General features: G+C 32.8%; 1 protein-coding gene across 1 annotated transcript in view; it reads right to left on the reverse strand.

The window, feature by feature from the left end:
- Positions 1–20,599, reverse strand: part of Gfrl (Glial cell line-derived neurotrophic family receptor-like) — a 144,906-nt gene that overhangs the window by 38,876 nt on the left and 85,431 nt on the right. Inside the window, exon 5 of the mRNA XM_088243161.1 lies at positions 7,474–7,601. Coding sequence (XP_088099287.1) covers positions 7,474–7,601 — 128 coding nt within the window. The remainder of the gene's footprint in view (positions 1–7,473; positions 7,602–20,599) is intronic.

Consider the following 20,599-nt stretch of genomic DNA (forward strand, 5'->3'; position numbering starts at 1 on the left):
CTCTCTTCTCGGTGATGTGTAGCTAGTACATATTGCATCTAATAACTTTAATATCTCCATAAATATAATAAATGATGGGTTGAAATTCTCGGTATTTCTTCGTTATACATTTACGTATCGGTAAAAATATTTTTTTTCTTAAATAATTAATGCTTAGTAGGAACATGAATAATATCGTGCAGGATGATTTATAATTCGATTATTGTGACTCATATAAATTAATGTAGAAGTATTTTGTTTTTGGCAACTGAAGGGGACAAACATAAACTTACTGTTCTGCAGAATAGGGCTATGAGAGTAATTTTGAAAAAAAATAAAATATTAACATATTACAACAGAGATGAAGAACATTTAAGAGAATGTAATATAGAAGTCCAGGCATCTACAGGGCTTATGACCTGTCAATGGCTGGTTTAAGTGGCCACTTTACACACTGTGTAACATTCACCATTGTGCCTATATTTAAAAAACCTATATTCCTTCAATTCTTTCATCTGTTGATGTTTGTGAAGTCAAAGAGCTGAAACCTTTATTTATGCTGGTGAGATTTATCTAATTGAATTATTTTACCTACATACTAGGCAACGCCCGAAAATGTTATCTTTTCAATTTCTATACTTTTTCATGGACCAGGTGGATTTATCAACAATATTTTGGGTTTGTCCAAATTTTTGTAGACAAGGACTGAATTTAACTCCCTGGTAATATGTTCATATAAACAGCTCCCCAGGGAGTTGAATCCAGTCCTTGTCTACAAAAATTTGGGCAGACTCAAAATATTGTTAACTTTTTCAATTTGCAATGTTCCCTTAGATATTCCGGAGCAGATTTGTGCAGTGACTTATACATAAGCCAACAGAGTTTGTATTTCACCCTCTGTGGAAAACTTAGCTAGTGTAATTCCTTAAGTGGTGGAGTGATATGACTAAACTTAGAGATTTCGATAATAAGTTCCGCTGCGGCATTTAATACAGACTGTAGGCGAGTTATTTTATTCATTGGTAGACCTGCGTAGATACCTAATGGTAATCAATAATCTACTGTAGACACTACAAACCCATTTATTATTTGAAGACTTATGGGTTTAAAAAACAATAAACAATTTTAATGAATAATTTTAATGTTTTCAATACGCTTAAGTGCTTGTTTTATAATAAATAATAAAAACAATAAATACATTAAAAAAACAAAAATGAAACATTCAAATCACAATTTCCTCATTGAAAAACAACAGTCATCCATACAAACAAGTAAAAGTTATCATTTCTAGAATAATATTTCTTACCAATTAAATATATTTAAAAAACTGTGACATTTTAAATCACTTTAATTTCCACTCATACTTATATTCCAATTAGATTGATTTTATTTTCAAGTGAGTTTTATTGATAGAAATTTTAAATTGAAAGGTAAACTAAAATTTGGTATTTGACAGAGGTTGTCTTTTGTTATGTATGTTATTTTGAAGTATTGTAGAGTAATTTCGTAATAAGATCATGTGTGAGTGGAAAAAATTGTTTACAAAATACAAAACAACACAAATATATTATTTAATTACCTTCCGAAATTCGTAGAAGAATCAAATTTAGTTAGAGAAGCAAACAGTTGCACTACACTCGTGAACCACAAAAATCTAAGTCATTTAAACATGGTGTGAATTTTTTAAAACTATTCTAGAGTTTTTAAAAATACCTTATAAAAGAACTTAGATATTTTTTGGTTTTGTATCTACGTGTTTATTGTGCTTTGTGTCTAAGTGATTGTATTTTTCTTAATGAGACATACCATTTAAAAAAACGATAGATTAAATACAGTGAAAAAACACAATTCATTAAGAACAAGAGATTGAGATTTATCAAATACGGTTTTTGTGTTAAATTTACGTAAGTTAATAATAATTTTGTCTGTTTCATAATTTTTTATTGAAGTTTTGTTAAAATTGTATTTTTCTCAATATAATTTAGTCTATCGAGAGGTTTTCGTGAGCGCAAAAAGCTGGTTGTGTTAGGGTGGTTAGAGTGTGCAGATGACTAGTGATTTTTTAACAAATATCTGAGCACGGAAGCTTGATAAAACCGTAGACTGAAAAATTTTTAATTACGATTCGACAGAATGAACAAAGGTTGGAAAAGCTTACCTTTGAAACTGGCGTGTTCAAATATTTGCAAATAATCAGAGACGATTATGTGTCAGAAACTACAAGTGGATTTTTCGAGTGCTGGATCGAATCAAAAGACACAAGGCGTAAAATAATATACAAAGAATTTCAAGAGGTTATTTGAGTATAAGTATTTGAAATTCAACTGTTATTTCTTTGTTTCCTTTTTAGCCTTCACAAGATAATGATTTCGTTTTTAGTTTATTCAAAGTGATGTGCTGTTTTCCTTGCCAAAGAACTCAATACTCGCGTTGCCATTGGAGCGATTAAACTCGTTTCATTTCTTGGTGTACATAAAAATGAATAGGCGCCCATCAAACTGGCGCCCCATTTGGAATATGAATTTCTTTTGTAGGAAACAGACACATTTTATCAAAGAGCTAACACAATTCACTAGGGTAATTGTGTAGAAATAACGAAAAAACGAAGAAAATTTTTCCTGGCATTTTAGCAAACAGCTCCAATCAAAATTCCAATAATTACTTACGTTTTTGTACGTCTCTTCAATGCGAAGTAAAGCCTACTTTACATGGTTTTGAAAACTCGACAAGAAATTGGTTTGTACTCTTGAGAAGTATGCCATTTTGATGAAAACTTGAATGTAGATGCTAAACTTAAAACATATTCTGATTTGCACAAATTTTTCACACGGATTCTTCGAAACATTCCGATATGGCCATTTTTCGTTACTAAAAACAATTTCAGATCTGCATACCGTGACGTTTCTCAATATTATAAAGGAAAACATCATAAAGTATAAAAGTATAGAGGTAAGATTGTATTGAAAAAATATTGTCTGAAATATTGAGTATACGGAGAAACTTTAAAAAATTGTTTGAAATTGCGTACATTGAACGCAAATTTTAGGTCCAGTTGCATAAAAAAAAAAAAAAAAATATTGTTGTGTTTTTTTCTAAATCGGTTGTATTATAAAAGCAAAATAAAACAACCCATTCGGCCCGTTTCGACAAAAACTACGAAATTACTTAATATTGAACTCATTTAAACCAATTTTTGTTTGCAACTGTGTCAATGTTCATCCTATTTTCGACTATTAGTTAGCCAATCGTAAACCTGTAAAATGGCGACATTTTTATCAAACAAACAAACCATCCCGCCGCTTCCCCGGGGTAAGGGTAGGCAGAAAGGATAACGCCATATCACTCTATCTTTGAATACAGACCTCGCTTCCTCTACATTCATACATCTTCTCACGCACGCACGCCGATTATTCCTACTTTTGACATGTCCGTCTTCAAATATTTGATGGACTTGATCGTGCCATGTCTTTCTCGGCCTTCATCGTTTTCTGCATCCATCAACATCGTAGATCCTTTTAGCCGTTCTTTCGTTGTCCATTCGCTCTACATGTCCAAACCAATGCAGCGCCCCTTTCTTGATTCTGTCGACAATGCATATTGACTCGACATTTTTATCTATTTATAAATTTGATAATCCGTTTGGGTTAAATGCAAATATAACAAGGTCAAGTCAAGTTTAATTTAATTGAATTTTTAATTTATTTTTTTGCAGCAACAGGCTAGGAGGCCCAATTACAGTTGTGATTTACATCACAGAACACCCAGGCTTGAGAATAATCACATTTATTTTGTTGTGTTCTCACCGGGAATCGAACCCGGAACCTTCCATATGTGAGTCAAGCGTCTTGACCACTACGCCACGGAAGCCGCCTGTTATATGTCGCTTGGTTAGTATAGTCATGATGTGATTTGAATTCGTCGCCGATATAATTCTTCAAGTAGTCAGTCAGGTAAATCATTGTAGTGTTTGTTTGTTTGTTTTAGTCCATTGTTTGGTAGTTTTTGCTCTCTTGTAATTGTCATTGCTTTTTTAATATTGTAGTGTTTTTGTCTGGTATTATATTTGAGTGTGTAAGCCTTGTTTCCTTATGTCGCGTCAGCGTCTTGCATGTTTCCCAAAGCAATTTTGTGTTAAATTACTAATCAACCAAACCAAAGTTTTCGGCATAAATGGCGAAGTTACACTTGGGACATTATCAATCCAAGAGCGGATTTTAAAACGTAAATCATGGTGCTTTTTGATAAATGAATTGTTAAATCTTTCGTCTGGATTCTTAAATACTCGATGAATACTTTGGTGATTAATAATAAAAACTCTCATATGACATACGCATAACAGTTATATTAGAAAGTTCAATACAATTCAAATAGCAAGGACGTGTGACCGACTAGGAAGGCAAAACCCGAAAGAATAGAGCCGGCCGCCTCGCGCCGCCCGCAACATAAGCGAATATAATATCATCATCATCGCTCCCTTTCCGCACCTAATGGGGCGCATAACTAGCACTGCATTGGTACTCCAATCGCAACGTATCTTGATAATTTTTTTTGTTACATGAAGGTAAGATGATCAGTCTTACACTTCAGGTACCAGTCCAGGGACTATGAAATATTCTACTGTGACAACACCCATTTAAATCAATATTTCACATCAACCATGTCGGGAATCGAACCCGAGACCTCTTGCATGGCAGGCTAACGCGCTGACCATTACACCACGAGGCTGACACATTACTATGTTAGTGCCTATAATGAACGCATGGACACTACATAAACATATGTGTTTTAAATTTACAAATAATTCACAAAAATTTCCTATTGCCTACAAAGTTTATTATTTAGTATTCTGACCAATTTCTCGTATTGTTTTCTGTTCCGTGTAATTTGGGCCTTAATACTCATTCATAAAAAGGGTTATTTTTATAGCATGTGTTTGGTTGTAATGCAATGGTGTTTAAGTAGTCCTTGTGTCTTTTTCTCGATCCCGTAGATATTTCCATCCTATTCTATGGTGTCGGCGAAATTGCGACAGTGGCAGAAGATAGGTAGACAGATAGAGACAATCGAGTGTTGGAAATGAGGGAAGGGTGTGCCATGTCATGGTGACAAAACTGATCCAAAAACAGCAGAAATTACGCCGTAAAAAACACTTTCGTATTGATTTATAATTGTAAAAAATATTCGTGTTAAATTATTTTAACCTTACTATTCTTAAAATTTGCAATTTTCATTTCTTTTGAATTGTTACAAGTTAAAACTTAATAAAAATAAGCCTATTTTCAATATAAAGATGTTTTAACAGTTAATCTAACGAGACCTTGATTTAGTGTTTCAAGCATTTTATCGGGACGAGAATACTGATTTATTTATTTATTTATTATCATTATATTACATACACAAAATTATAATTTATGTAAAGTTGCTTTGACTGTCTAACTAGGGTTATTTACCCCGTTTTAAGACAGTCAAAAAAATATAAAAAACCGTAATCAATTTATAGAAACAGTTATAAAGATACAGGACAAAGTGAAAAACAAAGTAAAAAATAGAGTAAAAACATGGTAAAAAATGTAGTAAAAACATAGTGAAATTGTCGTAAAAACATAGTAAAAATATAGTAAAAACATAGTAAAAATGTAGTAAAAAAAAACGTAGCAAAAAAAAGAAATTATAAAAACAAAGTAATAAATGCAGTGAAAACATGGTAAAATGCCATGAAAATATATAAATATGTCTTTAAAAATATTTTGAAACTCATTAAAATGCGAAATAAAAACAAAATACATAGTAAGAAACATATTTAAAGTCATAATAAAAAAATGAATGTATGTTGTATAGCAAAAAGCATATTTAAAAAAAGAAAAAAAAAAATTCTTAAAAAAAAAAGATTCTTAAAGCATTACTCAAAAAATCACTAGAAGATCTGAAATTGAACATCTATTAATGTATTTTTTAGTATCCGCACAATACTTATTTCGATATAAGCTCCTGACGGCACTATGCCTTGTGTATCACGTCAGGGTCACCACTGTTATGATCCTATCTTAGATAATTATCCCGATTTAATATTAATCAATTACAGTTATTTAAATATTTTTTTTAAAGAAAAGAAATTAAAAAGTATTTAATTTTGAGGGCCATTTTCAACGAGTTGTTAATGAGCCACTATTAGAAAATGGGAATCAAGTTGGAGTAGACTGGGATTTGAAACACAGACCTTTGAGCCGTGAGTCCGAAAAACTAGCCACAGGACCACAACCTGTTCAATTATGTCTGATCGATTCTGCAGTTAATAATATCACAGGCAATTGAGATAACTCATCATACATGATATTCATTTTTCACTGAATTTAAAAATGGCTGAAATAATTAACAATCAAGAGTTTTAAAGATAAAAAGTAACATGTAAGTTCGGAAGCGTCGGTGTGGAAAAGAAAACGATCGTTATTGCTTTCTTCTGGCGTCGAGTCACTAAAACAATAATAATCCGGTTGCCATTGTATTTTTTTGCTTATTTTTAAATACGTGAAAATACTTTGATGGTAGTTTACAAGTAAAAGACCTCCTTCATGTAACCCAAAACCATTTTAAAGAGCGTTTCCTTATCGGTTTCTCTTATCCATAAATGACTTTATTTGTTAAAAATCTAGTTTTTAAATTTTTTATTTCGTTTTCTAAAACCACGATTTCAAGTTCGGCAATTTGTATGGAAGGCTATTTAGGATGTTATCATTCTTTTTCATGACCGTATTGCAATTACACAAACAGTAGTTTCAAGTGTAGTGAAACTAGTTTCTCGTAAAATATACTTCCGGGAAATTTCGACAAATCGAAAGTTTTGTTACGAGTTTGCGTGCATTAAATAAAAGACGTACATAAAATAAAATAAAATAAATAAAACTGCTTAGTTTTTTACCTTAGATGTAAGAGTATTACACTGAACAATTCTATTTCAGGAAAAACTGTAATTAGACAACTTTTGACTTTGTTCTGGGATTGGATAAATGTATGCAAATAACTAACAAATTTCGAAAAAAGTCACGATTCTACGACTAAATTTCGTAATTTTAAGAAAGCAGATTATATTGCATAAATGCACCTATGTATATTTAGTTTTGTTAATTCTTGTATTCTATAAAAAGCGCAAAGCTGTGTAAAAAATAATATTAAACAGTTTACTATACTTTATACTGGTATACGTAAAATTGTTGTTTTTAAATACCTCTTTACATTTCAAAATATCTTGTATTTGACTTAATGTTTGACAACGCGACAGCACCGTTTGCTAACGATTTTTTTTGCGCAGTTTACGAATGTTAATCACTATTTCGTGGCATTTTAAATGGACGTAGCAGTAAAAAAAAACATGTGAAAACAAAAACGAAGCTAAGCTTATTTTAATGGTTATTTTTTTGTTTCTGCGATGAGTTTTTGGATCAGTTCCGTCTGTTGGTGTGTTATAAGGGTTTGGTTCTGCCCTGGTTGGGCTCTTACCGACACACGGGTTATGGTTCACCATGGCGAAGATGCGGTCGCATCGCTTCTTCATGTGGTTATTGGGGCAGATGCAACCAAACAGGGGAGACATCCTCAAACCTGCCCAGGCTTCGCGACATTGATCCCTGCAAAAAAAGAAAAAAAAAATGTCAAACATGAGTAGTTACTATTACTCTGCAGCGCAATCCCTAAACCACCGTAACTCGTTACTATTAGTTATTAACTTAGTTACCATTTTTTGTCGTTTTATTTATTAGTTTTAATAATTTTACTATAAATTTATATATGTATTACTATATATATATATGTATATAGTTGGATAATTTATATAGCGCCCTTTTTGTGAAAATCACCTCAAGGGCGCTGTACAATTAATAAATATCCCAGTACGTCTTGCAGCTACAGAGCGCATGGACGGTTGGGATTCTAGTTCCTCGTTTTCAATTAAGATCAATCTAAAATTATAACAGATAAGAGCTAGATTACAGGACGTCTTGCAGATACAGAGCGCATAGACAGTTAAAAATTTAGCCTCCATTTACACATTTTAAAAATTGACACATAAATTTAGTGTATTAATGATACTAAAAAAAATGATAATATGAATAATAAAAAGGCGTAAGATTACAACACGTCTTGCAGCTACTAAACGCATAGACGATTGGAATTCTAGACCCCATTTACAAAATTTAGGTATATATGAAAGCTAGATAACCAATAATCGTGCAGCTACAAAGCGCATGGACGAGTGGAATTCTAGCAAAGTTAAAATGATATCAATAAATTTACTAAAAATAGAGCATAGAGCGTAAGTTTGTCAAGTGTTCATGCCAAGAAGTAAGCAATAAAAAACTAAATAAATAAAGCACTGTATCAACTCCATGGTTAACAAAGGGAGATAGATGTCCGAAGAGAATCTTTTGTAGACAGTAGGTAGATACCGTCGCCATGTGACCCACTGCTTGCTTGATAATTTATGGAAACGCACGTGTGTAGACTGGGGGATTATGCCTATTATTCCAACGACTTGGTGTCCATTTTAGTCCGTATTATTTCATGTATATGCATTTGTGTTTACGTATATGTTCATGTGTTTAAGTGTATGTATGTATATATGTATGTTTGCATGTTTATGTGTGTACATGTATGTGTATGTATGTGTATGCATGTATGTATGTGTGTATATATATATATATATATATATATATATATATAAATATAAATGTTTTGTCCTACAAATTGATGTTTACACGTGGACAATGGTCGAATCCTGGGATAAAACAATATTGTATCGTTTACGTGAAAAGGGCATTTTAGAGTTTAAAGTTGCATAATAACTAAAATAGAGTAAACATCTTTGACATCATACGTTTTTCTTCATGAAACAGGAATTACTGTGCGATGATGATAAATACTCCCTCTAGGAAGTAAAATTCTGTTTTTGACTACACTTATTATCGACAATATTTTGAGTCTGTCTAAACTCCTGTAGACAAGGACTGGATTCAAACACGTCAACAGATATAGATGAGTCGAAGAAATGTAGATATTCAAATATTATTTCAATTACTTTTACAAATTTTCTTCATTTTTTTAACTTTAATTTTAATTTATAAACAACTTCTATTTTGTTTTTTGTCCTTCTCTTTTTTGTACTTTGATTAATAACCTTACATATAATTACTTTATAATATGGAAACTTCACTGGTTAGGTTAACTGTGTAAAATATAAAACTGTGTAGCTGTACTGTATGTTTCCTAAATAAAAGAAAAAAAAATAAAGAAATAAAAAATAAAAAATAAAAAATAATAATAATAGGCAGAATGGTAAATGTTACTCACTGTGGATGCCTAGAAGTCTATATTTCCTTCTGTAAAATGTTATTCTTGTCTGTTGTTATATGTTAAGATTTCATATTTCCTTTGAATACCAAATGTGGAGCCGGGAGTAGCCTGCCGAGTTCGGGCTGGATTTATGTAGGATGGATCCAACATGGATCCCACATGTGCGAGCCGCAGTAAACGATGACGGACCGTGCATATTTATTACACCGCAGTTCATGTCTAAAACTGTGGCTCGCGTTGTTTGAGGGCGTTGAAATTAATGGACATTAGGTGTGGCGACCAGGGGCGAATCGTTCAAATAAGCGATTATGCACAGCCTACCATTTATTTGACTTTCGATAATAATATTTTTAGTAATTATTTTTATGGGATGATAAATAATTGTTATTTTTTATAAATTGCCACCACTGTTTTAAAATATATATATATATACAGGGCTATTGGCAACTCGACGTATTCCCGGCAGGACGAGGTAGGGGTACACAAATGCAAGAAATTTAAGTACCCCAATGAATTGCCGAATGTTAATAGTTTCTGTGATCTTTGAAATTTAGCGATTTTCCGAAAAATATCAGTTTTTGGGCGTTAGTGACAAAATAAAAAAAAAAAAGGCTTTTGTATGAAGTAGCCTCACGTGTCATGTACAATAGAGTAGGCCGATGATGTATGATTTTTTAATATTTTTTTAGGCATCAAAGTGAAAGCGGTCTAAAGAGTTGCATTTTGAATCACATTGAACGTAAACATTATCACATTATGAATTCGAACACGTTTTAAAACTACCGAAATGCAAAAAGTTTACACTCCGCGGAACTGATTCCGTTGAGCACCTGGCTAATATTGATGAAAACAAAAGCTAAAATGAGCCCATCAATGCTACCCATTTATTACAAAATAAAGTGCAACTCAGGCCCTTAAATGCTTATTCAATAAAGTTCAATGCACATTATTAAATTTTATTCGACTGATTTTTTTTACTTAAATACGAAATGACACATGGTTTAGCACAAAAAATTGTCTTTTTCGAAAACTTCAAGTTCTGGTTGAGGACCAAAAGTAGTACCGAATATTTAGAAAAATATTTTTTGCATTTCGAGTAATAAAAAAAGCAACTCTTTATTCCTTTCATTTCAAAATTCCGAAAAAAAAAATATTATCGACCCACCCTAATCTACAAGGCTAAGGTACTCGGAAAATTCGCTTAAGTTTATCTTGGAAATGGGATTTTTGATCAGTGATTTTGGTTTATAACCTCTATGAGTCCAATCACGATTGTAGCAAAGTCTAAGAAAAAAGTTTTCACTTTTGACATAAACTTTAACTAGATAATTGAAGTAATTGCCAATGAATATTCAATTTTTCCGATGCAAACTCTCATTTTTTTTGCATGTGTAGACATAAGAACCGAAACGCGAAGATGTTTTTGACACATATAGTAAGAGAAAGGTTAATGAGTGCCAATTGTTTTAGACAGTCCCTTGTAAAGTTAACAATCTTAAATAAATGAACTAAAACTATAATTTTTCTACTCTCAGATTTCATAAAAATGACGGTACATAAATTATCCTAAATAAATATGTACATCTCCTCTCCCCTCCTTATCTTCTCTTCAAGCATTTTTGTCCTTATCCCGCCCAATTTACAGTAACTTAATGTTCTTAAAAAAATATTTAAAAAATCTTTGATTATTGAGTACATGAAAATAACATTTTTATATGTATAAATTGTATGTATTTATTTGATAGGTAATATATTTTCTTTACTAACTTTGTATACTATGTGGAAATCTGTTATTAGTTCTGAGTTTATACACTATGTCTGTTTGTTTACTAAAAATATGTATGTAGAACTGTTGATTTCCCAAATAAAATAAAATAAAATAAATAAAAGATAAAAAATAATTTAACATCTACGCGCATGTCACAGAATACGTGCATAATCATTATGGCCCGTTTTTGCGATTTTAAATAAACACGTCCGCTCATATAAAATGGGATATATTTTTTTGGCCGACATAATGAAACAAGCTGTGTTTTGACGCGCCTGCAGCTATATTCGCTAAGGTTTAAGGCCCGTCTTCACAATATGCTCTAGAAGCTAGGCTACAACGTGTGGCCTTCCACGTAACTTAAATAGACTGCCCGATGAAAAAAAAAGTGGAATCATTAAAAATAAACTAAATTCAGTGTGTAAAAAAAAAACCATTACACCGTTTCCTCGTATGATAGAATGCCATATCACTATATATTTGTATACAGACCTCGTCTCCTCTACATTCATACATCTTCTCATGCACGCACGCCGATTATTCCTACTCTTGACATGTCCATCTTCAAGTATTTGATGGACTTGATAATGCCATGTCTTTCTCAGTCTTCATAATTTTTTGCATCCATAAACATTTGCATCGCATCAAGGATAACGCATTCCGCGAACCGGCATTTTGAGCGTTCGTCTGCTAACAAGCAAGTGGCGCGATCACAGGTTTTTTGTCGATAATTTTAAATGGTTTTTCATAGGACAACGGTCGATCACTTGATCCCGGGACGCATTGTGAATTAATAATACAAAATTATTGTTATGACGGTCAAGTGCTGTCAGCAGTGTAAGTCAGAACCACACTAGAATAAATAAAGATGGAACGCGAGTTGTTGCTGCAAACCGTTCCCAGGAATTGCGACCAGATAAAGAATGACGATCGTTTTAGATGTCGCATAGTGAAGAGGGGTCTTAATGCAATTTATCCTTTCGGATCAAAGGGCGGCGCCCGAACCTAAAACACTTTCTAGATGTTATTATTTCCGCCTTTCTGCCCTAGGGCGGGTATGAGAGGGCGGGAAATGAGATTCAGTTCGGAAAACAAAGCCCCGAGTCCGCGGTCTATTAAAATTGCATCGGGAGAGGAAACTAATTGTATTATAAATTCGCCCGCAAAAAAGTTTAATTGACAAACGTCCCCCTAAGAGGAACTAACCTTCCTTCAAAGTTTGATCTTCAGTTACCTGCTAAAGTACCAAAAGTTGTTATCACTCAAAGCAACGCCATCGTATAGAAAAAATACAGTAAACTGTTACATCGTTGACTAATTTAAAGAATTGTTTTTATCATTTTTTATTTATTTTTTTATTTATTGGGGATATCAACAGTAATACATGTATCAAAAATATAACAAATAAAATGTACAGAGAATAAAACCAATGACAGATATCCACAGAAATACATGTACAATACATACTAGTGTGTTTGTGTGAGTGTAAGTGAGTGAGAGGGTGGGTGAGTGGGTGTTATATTGGAAAGAGGGTGGACATATGTGTAAATATTACTGCACAAGTGTTGAAAATATAAATATATATAAAATATTAAGAATTAGAGATAAAATAAAAAATAAAATAAAATAGAATAGAATAGAATAGAATAGAGGAGTAGAGTAGAGTAGAGTAGAGTAGAGTAGAGTAGAGTAGAGTAGAGTAGAGTAGAGTAGAGTAGAGTAGAGTAGAGTAGAGTAGAGTAGAGTAGAGTAGAGTAGAGTAGAGTAGAGTAGAGTAGAGTAGAGTAGAGTAGAGTAGAGTAGAGTAGAGTAGAGTAGAGTAGAGTAGAGTAGAGTAGAGTAGAGTAGAGTAGAGTAGAGTAGAGTAGAGTAGAGTAGAGTAGAGTAGAGTAGAGTAGAGTAGAGTAGAGTAGAGTAGAGTAGAGTAGAGTAGAGTAGAGTAGAGTAGAGTAGAGTAGAGTAGAGTAGAGTAGAGTAGAGTAGAGTAGAGTAGAGTAGAGTAGAGTAGAGTAGAGTAGAGTAGAGTAGAGTAGAGTAGAGTAGAGTAGAGTAGAGTAGAGTAGAGTAGAGTAGAGTAGAGTAGAGTAGAGTAGAGTAGAGTAGAGTAGAGTAGAGTAGTAGTAGTAGTAGAGTAGAGTAGAGTAGAGTAGAGTAGAGTAGAGTAGAGTAGAGTAGAGTAGAGTAGAGTAGAGTAGAGTAGAGTAGAGTAGAGTAGAGTAGAGTAGAGTAGAGTAGAGTAGAGTAGAGTAGAGTAGAGTAGAGTAGAGTAGAGTAGAGTAGAGTAGAGTAGAGTAGAGTAGAGTAGAGTAGAGTAGAGTAGAGTAGAGTAGAGTAGAGTAGAGTAGAGTAGAATAGAGTAGAATAGAATAGAATAGAATAGAATATAATAGAATAGAATAGAATAGAATAGAAAAGAATAAGACTTTATTATTGAAACTAAGTATAAGACAAAAAAGTATGTTTTAAGACGCGCATTTTAAATGTTATTTTTTTACAATCAAATGGGTCAATAAAGGGAAAGTTCAAATTATATTCACGAGCTAAACGTATAAGTGGAGAGTTCTGGGCATAGATAGTTCGTACGAACTGCTGGCACATGAAATAGAGAGCTCGACGTGTGACGTGTGACGGGTGCGGTAGCCGGGGACATTTAATGATAACTCCGACAAAAGAGCCGGACTATCAAGGCGTCCACTGAGTATGTCATGAAGCACCCCATGTCTAATGGTAGACGGCGATCTTCTCAAGTAAGCAAGTGGTGCTTTTTACAACAGAGATAAGGAATATTTCAGAGAAGGTAATATGGAAGTCTAGGCATCTACTGTGTAACATTCACCATTCTGCTCACATTTAAACATCCACAGTTCTTCAACTCTTCTATCAGTCGACAGTTGTGAAGTAAAGGAGCTGAAACTTTTATCATGTGGGTGAGATCCATCCGGCTGAACCAAATCACCTACTAGGCAACGCCTGAAAACAATTTTTCAATTTTTATACTTCTTCTTTTACCAGTTAGCAGATTCAACAATGTTTTGAGTGCGTCTAAATGCTTGTAGACAGGCTGGATTTCCTTCCTAGGGAGTCATTCCGATCAAAATTTGTTGCAACAGAAAGGAAAAACATATTTGAGAAGGAAATATGGAAGTCTAAGCATTTACAGGGTGGTAAAAAAAAGAGTGTTGTCAAGTTGCGGAAGGTGTTGACCTCGCTTTTCATGACATTGGTCGTGGGGAGTCAGAGAGGTTGATGCATGCCGCGGATTGAAGATTCTAACTGGATATTGAAAATAAAATATGAAAATAAATAATAATTTTAAAAAATATATTTACGAATGTTTGTATGTACGAGTATATCATGAAGTTTCGCACTATATTAAATCAATTGTCTATATTTTATGAATGTATGTATGTGAATGCGCATGAGTGTATGTACGTGTGTGTATGTACATATTTATATATGTGCATGTATGTTTATGTGTATATACACATAAACATAAGTGTTAAAAACCGGAAACTGTCATATGTCATATGAGTTTGATTCGCAGATATATTGAGTATGCCTCATGCGTATGGAGTCCGCAATATCAAAACCATATAAATTCAATAGAATCTGTTCAAAAAAAGTTCTTAAACTACCTTTTGTATAAGTTCCAAATTTCTAACCCACGTTCAAATTCAAATTACGAGCAACTTCTAACTCTTTTTCATTTTAATTCTCTGATAAAACGCCGCGTTGTTTTCGATATAAAATTTCTGTATAAAATATTAAACTACCAAGTAGATACTAACCTTCTAAATAAAATATAAATAAATGCAGGATTGAGAACACTCAGACATCGAGAAAAATTTAAACTGACTTTGTTTTCAAATAATGCTACATACCACACACCCATGGCCCGCATGTGTCGGGAATATAATATATACTGCCGAAACAATAAAATTGACATTTTTCATGATACTCTCTCAGCTTTTGCGAATAATCTCTTAGGAATAAATCTTATTTCAATAAGTACGCAAGTACAACTTATTTTTTATTGCATTGTATCCTGTATAAACAAAAATATTAAAAAATATGTATTACAACTTAACGTATAAATCTATTTTGTGTAATTCTATAATTGAAGATATATATGCATGTTGAATTATTTCGACGAATGCTTTAAATTGTATGTTTTCTAGTATGTATCTTTGTTGAATTACCTAATAAAATAAAATAAAATAAAAATAAATAAAAGTGTGTATGTATAGTATATGTATCAAAATGTTTATACGAGTAAGTTTATATTTTATTAGTCTGTGCTTTCTTTTAATTTGTAAATTATTATCATGTATTAAAATGTAATTGCCTAGCTTGGAACGGGGTTTGTACCCTTGTTAGCTGGGCAAAGTGAACATAAAATTGTATTTATGATAAAACGTATAAATAAATAAATAAAATATGATGACCGATATGACTCGAATGAGCTGAAGATACATTTGTTCAATTGAACTAATTAAAAAATTATAATCACTCTGGTGATGCAGATCAAGTGATACGTATCATCTCAGTGACAGGGTCTTATCCTACCTCTGGAGGGTAATAACAGGAATCTCTAACGTTTCATTTAATTGATTTTTATTAACAAAGTTTTAATATGTCCAAATGTTTACAGACTGGCTGGATTTCCTCCATAGGAGTTATTTTATTTTATTTATTTATTTTAATTTTAGTTTATTAGGTAATTCAACAAAGATACATTATCAACGTTCGCGTATTGTCAAACCTTATTTTATTGTTGTCATTATTTCGTATTTGCTGCATTTTGTGGTTACCTACTGTATTGTATAGGACTCGTCGCACATTATTCATTTGATGTGTATCAGTTAAATTTTAAAATAAAATGCTTTTTTTTTTCAGAATACGGATTTGAAATTTAACATACTTAAAAAAAAAAAATACAATTTATATCATTTCGTCATTTGTATTTTAACAAAAAGGTTTCTAACTTTTTACTAAGCTCTTTATTGTACCATTTTTAATACAATTTACAAGTTTTAAACAATTATTTTTTTCATACTTACGCACCCACACACACGCACCCTCTCCCTCATTCATTCCCACACGCACATCTATCCTCTCCCTCATTCATTCACGCATACACACATTCACATACACATGAATACAAACGTCACACAAATACAATTACTAAACTTCTTTTCTTATATATTATGTGTCATTATATTTACAGTGGATTTTTTTAATTGGCTTTAGTATTGTTAAGATTTTTCTAATTATTTTGTCTATGTAATAGCTGTAAAAATCCCAAATAAAATAAAATAAAATAAATAAAAAACATACAATTTGAAAGCATTCGTCGATACAATGTAACATGCATATATATCTTCAATTATAGAATTACACAAAATGGATTTATACATTAAGCTGTAATACATATTTTTTCAATATTTTTTTTTTACATAGGATACAATGCAATGCAAAATAAGTTGTACGTGTGTACTTATTGAATAAGATTTATTCCTTAGAGATTATTCGCAAAAGCTGAGAGAGTATCATGAAAAATGACAATTTTATTGTTTCGGCAGTATATATTATATTCCCGACACATGCGGGCCATAGGTGTGTGGTATGTAGCATTATTTAAATTATTATTCATATTTAAATTTATTTCAAGAGAGAGGGAAAACATTTTTGAGAAGGGGATATGGAAGTCTAGGCATTTACATTTAAATAAACCAGCCAATGACAGGTCATAAGCCTTGTAAATACCTAGACTTCCATATTTCCTTCTCAAAAATATTTTTCCTTTTCTTTTGAAATAAATTTAAATAGATTTTCATCAAGATTGTCGCGCATATTCAAAAAACTCCGCCAAACAATGAAACGCTCAATTTATTCCGCGTGTAAGAAAACATCTTTTAAATCCAATTTTCCGTAGAACTAAACTTCAGCATCATCCATTTTAAAACGCACCAGAAAAACATTTGTATTACATATTTAATAATCGTTGAAAACAGAAACACCGCTTCGTTAAGAAATGATGATGTAAACATATTTTTATAAACATGTTTTCCGCCCTTGATTCGCTTTTCCGCTTTTAAAATCCGAAACATAACACCCCCCCGAGAGGACATCCCCGGAGACCGACAACCCTTAGCATACTTTGGAACACTTTTCATGAAATTCAAACGGCCCTAAACATTTTCTACGAATTAATATTGTTAGGATGTCGATGAAAAATATAACATAGCCTCTAGAGACAAGTCAGTACTTGCTTAAATTTACAAGTAACAGCATTTGAAAAAAAATAAACATTCAAATTAGGAACAGTATTACACTCGTAGGTAATCCTAAAAAAATAAAAGCGATTTGCTTATGAATGTTGATAAATCGAAAGTGATGGTTTTTGAAAGGGATGAAAATATAACTAAATGTGAGATCAGCGTGAACGGAGATATTCTGAATCAGGTAGAAGAATTTGTGTACCTGGGAAGTATGTTTACTAGGGACGGAAAGGTCGAGAAAGATATTGAAAGGAGGGTGAGTGTCGGGAACAGGGTAAACGGTGCACTAAAATCTACTTTGGCAAACAAATGTTTATCGCAGGAGGCTAAACTAGCAGTTCACAACGGAGTTCAAGTGCCAACTCTAATGTATGGGAGCGAAATATGGAATTGGAAAAATGATGATGAAAGTAAGTTGAATGCTGTCGAAATGCGATCCCTCAGGCGAATGTGTGGTAAAACGATGCATGATAGGTGCACAAATGTCGAGATCCGTGAAGTGTGTAAGGCTGAGACATGCATTATTGACAGAATCAAGAAAGGGGTGCTGCGTTGGTTTGGACATGTAGAGCGAATGGACAGCGAAAGAACGGCTAAAAGGATCTACGATGCAAATGTTGATGGATGCAGAAAACGAGGAAGACCGAGAAAGACATGGCACGATCAAGTCCATCAAATACTTGAAGGTGGACATATCAAAAGTAGGAATAATCGGCGTGTGTGCATGAGAAGATGTATGAATGTAGAGGAAGCGAGGTCTGTATGCCAAGATAGAGTGTTATGGCGTTCCATCCTCTCTGCCTATCCCTACGGGGAAACGGCGTGATGGTTTGTTTGTTTGTAATCCTAATATTTGAAGAAATTTATGTCTTTTTTCTTCTTCTTTCTCTCGGTCTGGGTCGTATCACCTGTTTGTGATAGAAAACTGTCTTTTGATGATGGGTGCAGCTGCGGATATCCAAATCAATCTTCAGAACACATTCTGCGGTCATGTTCTTTTCCTTCTCTCTATGAATATTAAACGGAACTTCCGCTACTATACATAATCCTGTTATAGGTCCTGTCTGCAGATCTAGTGGCTCCCAAAAATAATTTTAAGGCTTTTATAAAGTTTTGTAATCACTTCGGCGAATTAATCATCTTCAATCCTCCCACGCATAGTAAATAGACTCCCGAAAGAAATAAATAATAGTGAAATAAATTAAAATTTGTATTAAAAATCTTTATCTTAAATTCTAAGTTTGGTGAGTAAAAAAAAAGGGAAACCAAACAATTTAAAACACTGTTCAAAAAAGGTTTTTTTTATTATTTTTATTTTCGGTATCAAAAAAGACTTATTTTATTGATATATTTAAGTTTCTTTATCTTTTTATGTTTTGTGTTACCAACATATTTGTTGGTAACACAAAACTTTAAGAGAGAAATTCCTGCAAAAGAACTTCTTTTGCAGTTTGACGGAATTAAATAATTGTTCAAAAAATGATTAGGTAAAAATTTTCAATAAAAAAAAATATTAAAAAAATTCCAGTCTGTGAAAAATTTCCTTCCCTCTTTCCTCAAACCAATGAAGTAAATATTATGTAGTTCTGGATTACTTTCCTTGAGCATAAAGATGCTAAGGCTACCAGATTATAGAAAGCTCTCTCAATCAGATTTTATCGATCCAGAACGAGCCATTTTACCTTGTATGTGGGCACTGTCTTGGAGCCCTAAGTACTCAGATGCGGTGTGCGCTATATGGTGGTCGAGCTGTCTTGGGATGATGACGTCAACAGTCCTTCCGTCTTTACGGCGGTCTTCCTGGTAGTTTTCTGCTGCTAGGGTTTTCAGATTTAGTGATTTTCGCAGGTCTTGCATATTCCACGCGGTGCACACGGTCCCTCCAAAAGCACCCTTTCTTTCTCCCCCACTTCACTTGCTTCAGTGAAAGTACTTCCTCCACATACCCGAAGATCATTTTAAAGACCCTGGGTCTTTCTATCGGTTTTGCTAATACAAAAAAGCTTTGTTTTTTTTAGACAATAACACTTTTACTTTTAAAATGACAATTTTAAAGCAACAGCCATTTTTATTGAATTAAACTCTACTGCTTTTTTTGGCCCTTAAACTGTAAGTTGCACGAACCGTATTAAAGGCCAACGTCACATATTTAATGGTAGCAAATTCAGCATTGTCCATATATGTACAGCGTCCATACGAAAATGTAGAATATCGGTTGTGACGTTGTGTTTCACGCTAGTACCAGCGCTGAACGGAGAAAGTCTGGCTTCCCCGGTTTCCGTTTTCTTGCGGCTGTTAGGGTGTTAAATATGTGTGTGGATCGCGGTGTGTAAATTATCCACAATAATAATGATAATAACGCCATAATAGTATTACCCGACCGAAAAATCTAAGATAAAATATCTGGAAATAATAATCGACTAAAATATTAAATGGAAAGAACAAATAGATTCAATGTGCAAAAGACTAAGAAAATTCTTCCGCATCTTTTTAAACCTTAGAGGTATCTTATCGACGGATCAACTGAAGACAGTTTATTATGCTCTAGTACAGTCAATCATTCAATATGCAATAGTTGGATGGGGAGGGGCTTATAACGCTCACCTTAGACCCTTAAAAGTTCCACAGAAAAAATCATTAAAATAATACTATATAAACCATCCTTGTTCTCAACTACCGAACTGTTCAATGAATTTAATGTTTTAAGAGTGGAGGATATCCACGAAAAGTGTTGTTTGCTCCAGGTGCATAAGGAGAGCCTCCCATCGGACCGTATTACGGGAAGGTTAAGAACAGGATGACTCGCTCTACAGAGAATTAAAACTACCACGGCCAAACATCATTTTACGTACATAGTACGGAAGCTTTTCAGTAATTTACCACAAATCTACGTCAAGAAATAAATTACGGAAAATTTAAGGATAAATTAAAGAAAAGCTTCTTGACATAATTAACACTAACTGTATTTTTAAAATAAAGATGTGTGTTTTATATGTGCCTGTGTTTATAAATTTAGTGTTTTTGTTTAAATTTTTTTTCTGAGTTATATTTTCTCAATTTTTAAAACTGTTTAATTTTTTATTTTATTTTATTATTTTGTTTTGCATTTTTTGTTTCTTTTTTATGTTATTTTGTAAACTTGCTAAACAAGAGAGCCAGACTCTTTTTTGGCAAGTTCAACCTTAAGTGTTTCATTTTTTACTGAATGTATTGTTTATTTATGCTAATA

The sequence above is a fragment of the Micrasema longulum genome, unplaced genomic scaffold, assembly GCF_059751315.1.
Source record: "Micrasema longulum isolate JH-2025_06_02 unplaced genomic scaffold, ASM5975131v1 h1tg000193l, whole genome shotgun sequence".
NCBI classification, from domain to species: domain Eukaryota; kingdom Metazoa; phylum Arthropoda; class Insecta; order Trichoptera; family Brachycentridae; genus Micrasema; species Micrasema longulum.